Genomic DNA, 12,135 nt, shown 5'->3' with positions numbered 1-12,135 from the left:
GATAAGACAATGGATGATAAGCTTATATATTTATCCCCAATGATGATTGACAAAACTGCTCCCTTTGTCTTATATCTAATTAAGTTATCATTTCCCTAATTCGTGTGTTTTAAATGCTTTGATACTTTTGAATGTTGTCATTCTTGTTTAATGAATGATTTTTACTAAAGCAGTTTCATTTAAAATAATCTATTTTATCTAGAGTTCTATAGAAAAAACTAAAGATCTTTCAAGCCATAAAAATTAAAGCAATTTTCCTGGAACTGAAAGCATAATATTAATGTTGTGCATTCACTTCTGCAAAGTATCACATATGTAGTTTTCTAGTAAGGAGGTAGTTGGACTTAATATTGAGATAACATTGTAAAAAAAACTTCCTTTCATAAAAGTAGCAGAATGTTTGTGTGTCTGTTCCAAAAGCTATCGACAACCTCTGTACCTATATACAGTGAAGTTTCTAAAATGACCCGTGTGGATTTTTATTTTTTTTTAGTAAAAGGGTGACTCCGCCATCCATCATATCTAAAATATCCTAATAAAAGCTTAACCTACTAAAATATTAATTTTAGTATCACATATTAGTCTTGCACCCTATTTAATATGTCATATTATGTACATAATGGAGTATTTTTACCATACTTAGTATAGCATGTCCAATAATTGGATAATTTATACATTATAAATATTCTTGACACTTGGAAAAGAGTATTGTATTTTAAAAATCTATGAAATAAAGTAGAATACATATAGATATGTCTATCATTTTATATGATCTTTAGATCTTACTAACTGCTATACCAATTTAGACTTCTCAGGGAATATGCCTAATCTACAGAAGACTAATTTCTTGATTGCTAGAGCTTCTGAAAAATTTCTACGTCTCTTAAAAAATATGTTAATAACGTATGTTAATTTTTACAGAAAAAAAACCTTTCTATAAAAAATTGATAAAAGACAAGAAAACTAAAGTTTTACTGATTTAATACATTTATTTTTATAAAATTGTTATACCTGTCTGTGTGCATACAATTACAGCGGAGACTAGACATTATTCATTATAATTTATAATCATACATTTCTTTTACAATATTACTTTTTCCCTATGTAATAACTTATTTGCTTTTTTTTATATGCTTTTTTTACATTACTATAACTGGCCTAATGGCTTGTATGTATGTATGTAGCCTTAATTCTCTGAAGTTAGGATTCAGATGCACAAGGAGATTGGAGGTGAGAATCTTTTGACCAATCCTAGATTGGTGAGCTTCGCGCACAGCTGGGTGTATTCTATGTTACATTACAAGCTGACCCGCAATTATCGTGGAAGCTACTCAATTATTACATCACCCTGGCCTAGAGTTTTGGCAGGTGTTCCATATTAAGCCACCCTAATTAATGGCACTCTCATGTGGATGAGGAGCATGGACGAGGGAAAGCATGATTACAGTTGTTTGATAGGTAGGATCCTAACTTCCTACAATTCTCCCTCCTTACAACCTAAGGGCATCTCAGGGAAGGTTGCGGGATTATATTCTGACAAATTGCAACAGCATTTGTCATCCAAGTGCAATATATATGAGGGGACTTGAACTCGGATTTTCCCAACCATAGCGTAGTGCGCTAACCACTACTCTATGGGACACCCCTCGATGGTTTTGTGTAAGATAAAATTTAAATAACATTTGGTACACAAAAAAATCTATTACTAAAATTAAGTCTAAGATATGTTAATTACAAATTCAAATTTTCTCTCATCAACATATACCTTTAAGGGTCTATGTTTAATCGTCATAGAGATCATCCATTAAAATATCAAATAAATAAAAGCTTCGTTTTAGAGAGAATATATGTACTATTTTATTTGTAAATAAAAGTTATATAAGATTTATTTGTTAAAAGCGAAGCTTTTCTATAATTAGGGTGGGTCCGTCCGTTAATTTAGGCATGTTAGAATTGTCCTATTTCAAATGTGATCTAATTATCCGATTGATTTGATTTTTGGTATATTGATATATATTGATTCCTAGAACAACAAGTACAATATTATAAGCGAAGCAACTCTATAATCAAGTTCTAAAAATGAAGGTATATCTATAAATATTATCCTGTATCAAGCAGTTTTTCAACAAATTTATTTATAATTCTTATTCGACTCTTATACATTTTTATTCTGATTATTCAGTTCTGACACTATACAAGTGTTAATGTCCGTTTGTCCTAACGTTTCAGTGCTTCGCTTTTATGGATGTTTCCTCCTTGTTAATCATTAGGTTATATATCACCAATTACCAGCCAATTATTTTTACACAATATCTTCATTTTTGCGTTCAACAAAAAAAAGGTACAATTAGATTTTTAAGTAGCGCAACAATGATAAGGTTATTACATTGATTTATTCGTTATTTATTTACTATAGTGGCTGCGTCTCTAGAGGGCTCTATGGGGCATTTTAGGAATGGATAGGAAACTTTAATCTCCACTTTTAGTTTAAGTTTTAAAACATCATAATACTTTTAAAGATAAAGATAAAGTACACTGTACGATCTAAATGCCCAAAGGTTGACTTGACACATTGATCGAATCTTGAGATGGACATACCATCTGCCTGTCTAACTAGTTTTAGAGTAGCTGCGCTTCTAAAAAAAGGAACTTTTCATTGGTGTCATATTTTCTTAATTATTTGTTTCCCTTAAAAGTGAAAATTGATAGGTTCTTAAAATATTTTTTTCTCTCTTATTTTATGTAAATTTTTATGTAGGTATTTGTCATAACTATTACTAAAGTGACACAGTAATAAATCAAATTATCAGGGAGAATGGGAAAAACTTGATTTATCTTTCAATGTCCTATCCCTATTACCCGTAGAATGAGTCAGTGCGTCGTCGTTCCCCATAAGTGTTTTGTGCTAGAAACTCGACTGGGTTCTAGAATAGTATATTTATAGTATTACAACGCAAGTTTTAAGAAAGTTTGCCTGTTATTGAGAAGTAACACAGTTGTATAACATGTTTGGAACCAGGTTTATTTATAAGTGCTGCTAGAGCTATGTCATGGAGCTACAAGTACACTATGGTCCAGTTAGTGGTCAAAATTTTGTATGTTTGTATATTTTTCTTACAGAATTAATAATAAAAAGTAGATTTTAGCGGATAAGTCAATATCTGTAAGATTTATTCTATTTGCTAAAGTTTTAGCCAAGATATAGAGTACATGCACTACTTATTCAATTTTTGTCCACTTACAACTCCACATTACTATGGTAAAGCAGCTAAGCCATATAAGGAAACTAAATGTTGAAAGAATAGCCAAAGTCAGGGTGAAAGGGATGAAAAAATGCGTTATAAAGATATTTTAAGAAAATTCATGATTCGCTTCAAAATTCTGACTATGGTAGCTAATTATATTTTGAAAATGAAAGAGGTGTTAATTAATTATACTCTTATGTCCTCTCGCTTCCTCTTTTCATTATAGAGTTGTCCTAACTATTTAAAACTTTTTAAAGTCATTGAATATATTCTTAAAAATTCTTATTATTCAGCCGGATTGTTTTTAATTTACTTCCAATTTTGTACGTAGCAAATTTAGAAAAGTCGATAGAGGCGTTCAACGGATCTAAAACCTTTTGTTGTCGTACAAGCATGTTCTTTATCCAATTTTCTTATTCCTTGCTTTCTATAAGTGTTAAGGGGGGCTAGGAATTATGTAAGAGGGCTTTGATAGAAAGGAAAAAGGGATACCTAGGTAATATACGTTCAAGTCAACTAAAGGTTTTAGGAATGGATTCATAAGAAAATTTTAACATGTCTGTCTGTATGTCTCTAACGCTTGTGTATTTTAGAATTAGCAATCATATTATGAAATTGTCCAGTATGGCTTCGAAACCGATTAATATCCGCTGGATTAGAACCAGTTCTCAGCAAAACGAAAAAAACAATATAGCATCGTATAATAGACATTTTCTACGAATATTCAAATAAAAACATAAAATTCAAACCAGTTTTGTTAACCTGGGCCTTCGGCCCCTTATGACATTATAACTGAAAAACATTTATTGATATAATACTTATCTATTTTTTTAATTTTTTACCTGCGACCGTGACTCAAAACGTAGCACATCCGCTCGTCGTCGGAGAGGTGATAGGTTCGAATCTTGGACCGACACCGCGTCAGAAATATAGACGTTAAAAATTGTTCCTACTGCTGCTATGTCAGATGCGCGACATAAATAGTTAGAGAGGGGGAATGCCTTGGCCCAAAACAGACGCAACTCGTTACCATGCACATTTGGGACTTCTCAGACAAAGGTAGTGCATCGCAGAGAGATGGTTATCTGTTGGATGTTACTTAACCTAATATCCTTGAGTGTTTGGCGTAACAGCCATCCTTAGTTCTCCTGGATTGCTGGACCAGGACCTGGACAGTACATCAAGTCGAAAAAGTCCTAGACTGCAATCCCGCCTGTACGAGGTAATTATTGGTAATTTTTTTTAATTTTAAGAATTACCCCTCTATATCTAATAATTCTAATATTGAAAAAACATTTATAAGAAGCTGGGTACATCTGGTTGTGTTATTCTTGTCAATAATTTTTGCTCATAATATAAATAGAATAAAAATTTAAGGGAAAAAAATAAAATAGCAAAAAAGTGCTTTTAAAATATCATTTAAAACTGGCAGTTTATAGCAATTACATTTGTGGATTATGGAAAGAAAACGCAGGTTTCGTCGTATTTTCACAGTAGTTTTAATAGGTTATTTTTATGTTAGGTTAGGTAAATGCAAATGATTGCCCCGTATCAGTTACTTCGTTTTCTTTTCATGATCCACATTTGTTTATGAAAGTAAATTTGAGACTTAGTTTTGACATGATTTAAAAGTTTGTATTTAAATTATTGGAACGAATGGGCACAATTTTATGAGCCAATCAATTATTTAATCCGACTAAGTGTGTGTTTTTATAAAGTTTCTTTCATTTAACAACAACAATAAAAACGGTAGATGTGTTATTTTAGTGATTACAAATCCTTAATCCTTGTAAGTTTATTGTTTACACATATGGATCGAGGGGACAACGGGCTGTTTATTACACTAGTCCCCAAAGTTTTATAATAACATTTTCTTATTCACTAGCTTAACGGCCTTGGGGATTGGTTGGTGAAGTGTCCAAACGTTTCTACCACTAATTGTAATCTACAGAAGAGGTAATTTTGTGTATCATCATTGGGGATGTACATCAATTTTAACGGCAATTGTCTTATTCCTTTAGATCCCTGGTTCACACAGGCCAAATATAAGTATTATTGAAAACCCACTTCAGGCAACAAGTTATTTCAGTTTTATTTTTGCTATTTTTACCCAAATTTGGTTTACAAAGCAATTTTAATTAACATGATTTTCTCAGCTACTATTTATGACAGATTACCAATCGGATATTCGAGTATCTACTCTACACAACAATCATCTACAGATAATTGAGGGTAAAAAATAATCTTCTTGACTGCAACGTAAAATTTCTTTGGAAGATTTCTCAAAAAATTAATTTATATTGCTTAGTATTACCTTTAAATTTCATGAACTTTTAACCTTTTATATAAAGAATTTAGCTTTTTTGTTTATAGCGATTGATCTCGCTAACCTCTAAATTGATATGGTTCTTTTTTATAGTGAAGCTTTTGATAGTTCCAGGGAAGAGTTTATAACTATTTTGGGTAAGGGGATCATTATCCTCCTAAGAGAAATCGCCCCTAGAAAATAAAAACCACCTCAAAATTTTTGTTTTAACTTAACTTTCAAAAACTTAAATTGAAAATTGGGAGGGGGGCGGATCGACTTCTACCCTAAGTGTCCCTAGAGGCTTCTAGGGGCATAGCCACTAGTAAAATCAAATTTTAGAAACCTTGATTTTTAGATTTTTAGTTTAAACTTAGAATTGTTATTTGAACTGTTTTATTATTTTACTAAATGTCTTTCCTGGAAGAAAAGCAAACAAGTTTAACAAATACAAAAATTTAAAAGTCAAAAATTACGGATATTGAAACAGCAGACAAAGCTGAAGGTAAACTTGTAATAGTTATTAATCGCATCGTATTATAAACAGCTTTCCGCGGATATAAAATGTACAATTTACAGTTTTTTTAGCCTGGAGATGCCTAAGGTGAATCTCTTATCTAAATCTTGCCAAAAGTGAATGAATAATGTCAAAACGATCATTATACAACCAACCCTATTGATTGCACAACCTTTGTCCTTTGCTTGATGCGCCTGGTCCCCCTACTCTATTATCATTATTTTTTGTCGAACGCCTGACAGAGCAGCAGTAGGAACCATTTATAAATTGTATGAGAGAATCGTTTAATGATTTGTTGACAATATCAACCAAAACTTGATATTAAAAAAAAAGTTTGCGACGCTAATATGAATTAATATCCAACTGTTTAATTCTTTTCATTTCTTAGATTTTTATTCCTTTTAAATGAAATTCATGTATTTATTTAAACATTAAGATTTAACAAACTTTAAAGTACTAAAATTTTAAATCTAAACTTGGTAAAATTGGCTTTAGTATTTATTTAATGGGTCAACAAGTACAATCATGTAAACAGTTCATACTCCCCCAACCATGATAAACAAAACTAACCTTCCTCTGTACAATTATGTAAACAATTGTCATAGGACATACTCCCCCAACCATGATAAACAAAACTAACCATTCTCTGTACAATTATGTAAACAATTGTCATAGGACATACTCCCCCAACCATGATAAACAAAACTAACCATTCTCTGTACAATTATGTAAACAATTGTCATAGGACATACTCCCCCAACCATGATAAACAAAACTAACCATTCTCTGTACAATTATGTAAACAATTGTCATAGGACATACTCCCCCAACCAGGATAAACAAAACTAACCCTTTTCTGTAGATTAATATTACTGGTTGTAATGTATGAATATCAGTTTATTTTACAATTAGGTTAGATTATGTTATACTAGCAGCTTCGCCGCTCTAAGGGCTCTGCCCCAAGAGGGGATCAAAAAAAAAGTTAAGGTGAAATTCGTAAAAAAATCTTCTACAAAAAAATGGGGGGGGGGGATTTTTTGTTTTTTGGGGGGTTGGGGGTGTCCCACCCCCCAAGAAAATAGCCAAAAACCACAGGACCAGTAGGTATATTCCCTGAAGAGTAAAATCCGATCGGTTCAGTGGTTACTGAGATCTTAAGCTTCAGACGGACGGACAGACGAACGGAAAGACGGACAGACATCAAGCTACTTTGTATCATAGATTATATTACATGGCTAGGGGGCCGAGCGCTGCGGCCATTGTTATTACCTTTTAAAGTTGAAAAAAATTCCTAAGATGATTATACCAAAAATTTATAATAGGGTACCCGTACATGCGAATGATGCATGAACTATAGAGAAGCTGAGCTGCTAATAAATTTGGATAAATAGCTAATTTGTACATGTAGTTAATTTGGTTTTAATCCAAGTCACAAAAATGCATTCGATTTTTACACACAAAAAAGCAATGTTATTTTTTAGGAAGCACGGCTGCTTTATAACTAAGTCCCCCCCCCCCCCCCGTTTGTCGTGTAATTCTATATGTAAGTTAGTGAAAAATGACTGTTTTAGCCATGTTTTTAATATGCCATCTTACAAAAATATCATTTGCAATTCTTAATTGACAATATCTGATAAAAATGATTATCTTTACTGTCAAATCATCAAATCTTCAAATGCTAAAAATAAAATGTCCCTTACTTTAAATTATGTTCAATTAATGAGGTACTTACATCAATAGTAGCCGAGGTCACGGTCACAGCTGCCATGACCGCCAAAACTCCGGTCAACATTTGGGTTGACCCCATCTTTATGTCACCAATGACCACTTTACAAAAATTCTTGAAATCACCAAATCTTTTTCATAAAAAGTAGAGATATTTTTAAAAAGTAACTTTTATTTAGTTTTAACTGTTATAAATATAAACTTCAATATAATGAAGAAAAACAGTGGCTTTTTAGTGCAAGCCTTTTGACGTGAATACACCGACTGGTTGATTATTTCTACTACCTCTTCTCCCCTTATCTTCTCTCTCTTCCCTTTCTCTCTGAAAGTTGTAGTTCTAATTCTCTCCTTCTCTCTCTCTCTCTCTATCTTTCTTTCTCGGGCCCATACACACACACACACACTCTTCAACTTTTGGTTTTCTCCATAGCTAAGCAGTGTTTTGTATATTTCAGTAATGCACACACCACGATCTTCGCTCTCTCTCCCTCTCTCTCTCTAATTTCTCTCATAATCTTTCTCCTTTCTCTTTGATTTTTCTCTCTCTCTCTCCCTCTCATTTTGTTGTACTTCCATGGATTTTGAACGGAGCTTGTGCAATAAAGCAAAGCAAAAATAAGAGCAGCTTACTTTTTTATTTATTAAATTTCTTACCAATATAAGGCATCTTTAAAAATGTATTCAATATTTTAATTTGTTTTTCTCTTAATTAAGACAGTATGTTCAATAAAAAAAGGAATTTTTTTCTTTTAACACTTAAAAATTTAATGTTTTTTAACAGGTTTTTTATGCAATACCAGCCAAAAGTATAAAAAATAAAATTAAAACTACTTTTCTTCAAATATACTTCAATATAATTAATTGCCCATTTGTAAGAAAAGGATGAGACAATTGAATTAAAAAATCTGCGACCCATTCCAATCTACTAACATTAAATCATCAAGAAATATAAAAGTTACCCAAAAAAGAATTTCGCATAAAATTTGAAGTTGATTTAAAATTAATATTAGCCTATGCCTTTAGAGCAAATCTATATAAAAAATAATTTTTGGTTTTATTTTAAAAACACCATTTCGTTTCTCTCCTTATAGATTCATGTTCGCTGTTATAGTAATACTATAGGGGTACAGGGTTAGGATAATGGAGGAAAAATTAATCTTCCATCAATGTATTTGTGTGATATTGTTCCTCTAGGAGCTGGTCAATACTAGGAAAATACAATGAACAATTTATTAAATATTCTTAGAATATGCATATATGTCATAAATTCTGCATTTGGTACCTGGAAAATATTGGGAGTTGAAAGAGTTGTAGATTCAATTCAATATTATAGTAGTATCTGAAATACGTGCATTGGATAGGACAATGGAAAATGAATTATCCTTTTCCACAATACATATGTTACATGATTGAAATTCAGCCTTTGGTAACAATTTAATACTGGGGTGTTAAAAGTGTTGTATATATTCATGTTGAATAATTAATTAGTGTCATGGATAAAGAGATAGGACAATACAAGAACAATTTATCTTCCCCTAATATAAATAAGAAAAATTATGCTTTATGCTGCTGGTTTACTTTAATCTGAAAATACTTGGTGATGAATTAGAGAGGATTTGCCAATGGAATAAGAATAAAAATGATCATATTAATTGGTTTTTAAATTTCAATACATTTACAATATACGAATAAACGTTGAATGAGCGTCGTCTTTTCATTCTTGTTTTTTCCCCAGAATTCTTGTTCTTATCCATGAACAATGAGAGAAGATAAAACCAAAAAAAAGAAGAATTATGATTTTTGCTTTCTGTTCATGAAGCTTCTATTGGAGTACATAACCCCCCCCCCCCCCCCCAACTCCTCACTTCCCTGGTATTGAAACTAGAGAATAAATAAGGATGACAGCATCCATAAGAAAAAAAATCATTAATAGACAAACGGACAAAGTGAGTTATATATTAGATGTTCATTGTTCAGTATTTATTGCTTTTGAAGCATTAATGAAAGACCGACGGACCAAGTAAATTACATACTGGATGCTCATAAATACAGGAAATCAAAACAAGGATGACAACATCCATAAAAGCGAAGCACTAAAAAGGTAGGACAAACGGACATTAACACTTGTATAGTGTCAGAACTGAATAATCAGAATGTAAGTGTATAAGAGTTGAAGCAAAATTACAAATAAATTTGTTGAAAAACTGCTTGATACAGGATAATGTTTATGGTCATACTTAGATTACTTACATTTTTTGGACTTGATTATAGAGTTGCTTCGCTTATAATATTGTACTTTGTTGTCCCAGGAATCAATATACCAAAAAATTCAGATCAATCGGATAATTAGATTACATAAAAATTTGTTGTTAAAATTTAAAAAAAAAAGCATGTTGAAAGTTTGAAATCAAAAGGAAAATTCTGACATGCCTAAATTAATGATAACTATGATAACTCTCCGTTCTGGACGGACGGACGGACCGACCCTAATTATAGAAAAGCTTCGCTTTTAAAAACCAGCATAGTTTTTTTCATTATGGGGGGAAGGGGTATTCTACTAGGCAATCAAAGATATATTGCCAAGCTTTTTGCATCGTAAGCAGAATATCGTAATCTTTTCTTTGTAAAAATTATAATTTTCCTTAACGCCAAGAGCGCTCATCACTTTTGGAAGCGTAGCTATTCTATATCTTGGCTATGCTGTAGTACGTGTATAAGAGAGGGTTAGTTTACATAGTGCATCTTTTTAATTAACACAGACACATATAATTCAACAAAACAATCAAATTCATACAAACATACACACACAATAATTTTCTGAAAAACTATAATAATACAGTTTACTATTTTAGGATATTTTAGTCCTTGATGCATAATTCTCTAAATTACACATTTAACTCTTTAATTTCCTCTTTAGTTATACAACTCAGAAAAGATATCCAAATATTTCTTTATGCTTTTACTAGAGGCTACGCCTCTAGAGGCCTCTAGGGGCACTTGAAGGGAGGGGGGAGTGTTGAATCCGACAACCTAATTCATTATTTCAGTTTATAAATAAACAGTTTTTTTATAAACATTATTTTGGAGAGGGCGTTAATTTTTTTCTGATGACGATTTCTCTTGTGAGGGGTTTTTGGACCCTCCCCAAACCTTCCTAGGACATGTGGAGACCATTTAAGTCTAGCGGTCAGCGAGATCCTTTGGCAACTAAGGACTAGAGGTTCTTGCTCTCAGCCTCATGGGGTTTCGCCCCAAGTAGGGGTTGGGGGCAAACTACCAGATTAAAGTTAATTAAAAAAATAAACTCCATTTTGGACTTACATTTTTTTTTTTATTATGAGAAGCATATTTTTGAAAAATAGCTTCAAACCATTTTTTTGAAAAGTGGGAAGATTACTTAGTAAGCAGAACCAAATTAGTCCATTGGTTAGGTTTTTACTTGATGAACGGAAGACAGACAAGCATCTTTCTACCTTGTATCCTTATAATAAAGTAATAGGATGTGTGTTTGTCTGTCAGTGTGTCTGTACCGAATCATCTCGCTAACCACTGCACCGAGCGGGTTCTCCTTAACAGGGTAGCTTCTCATAGGTACCGGGAAGGTTTCTAACTATTTTAGGGGAGGGTACCACCACCCTCCCAAGAGAAATCACCAAAAAATCGATTTTTTTAAATATTTGAGAAACATAAAGAGGTATCGTAGAGACTTGAACAAACAAAAAACATTTAAAGTGCCACAAAAGGCCTCTAGGGGCGTAGCCGATAGTTATAAATATGAGAACAAATACTTATACATATTCCCGAAAAATATTTAGATTTTCAATTAGGCTACAGCTGAGGAGCCCTCTATAAATATGCTTGATAACGCTTATCAAAGCAGTACCTAAGTACAGGGATCAAAAGAATAGGACAATATAATACAATATAAAAATCATTACACATTTGTTTTTGTTAGTAGCTTACAGTTATTGGGGAAAAGAATGGATTGAGATTGATTTCAACGCCACTGTTCTCTTCCTCCCTTCTCCTATATACCAACCAGAGAGAAAGGGAATAATAAACTTTAAATGATTCTTCCCCAATAACAAAATCAAAACCCGTTCTGCTATTAGTTAGCCTAAAAATTCTCATGGGAAGATTGAACAACGTAATATTCTTCAAAACTTTGAACCTATACTAAAGAAGGGATTTTGATATAAAAATTGTAAGAAGTAATTAATCTATCCTCCAATGTCCTATCCTTGTACCCCTGTTGAAAGCCCAACCCTTCACAGCAGTAGTAGTAATTCATACAACTTAAGATTTCTAGAATCTTTTGTTAATCAAGTTCACAATTGTATTTA

General features: G+C 32.2%; 1 protein-coding gene across 1 annotated transcript in view; it reads right to left on the bottom strand.

The window, feature by feature from the left end:
* The window catches only part of LOC145319694 (amyloid-beta-like protein), a 201,179-nt gene extending 193,107 nt beyond the window's left edge, over positions 1–8,072 (bottom strand). The window contains exon 1 of the mRNA XM_080161986.1: positions 7,800–8,072. Within this exon, the coding sequence (XP_080018112.1) occupies positions 7,800–7,874 (75 nt within the window). The 5' untranslated portion in view covers positions 7,875–8,072. The remainder of the gene's footprint in view (positions 1–7,799) is intronic.
* Between the last annotated feature and the right edge of the window lie 4,063 nt (positions 8,073–12,135).

Source organism: Acartia tonsa, chromosome 5 (assembly GCF_053477335.1).
Source record: "Acartia tonsa isolate MP-2025a chromosome 5, ASM5347733v1, whole genome shotgun sequence".
Lineage (NCBI taxonomy): Eukaryota > Metazoa > Arthropoda > Copepoda > Calanoida > Acartiidae > Acartia > Acartia tonsa.
This window is presented reverse-complemented; position numbering and strand designations above follow the sequence as displayed.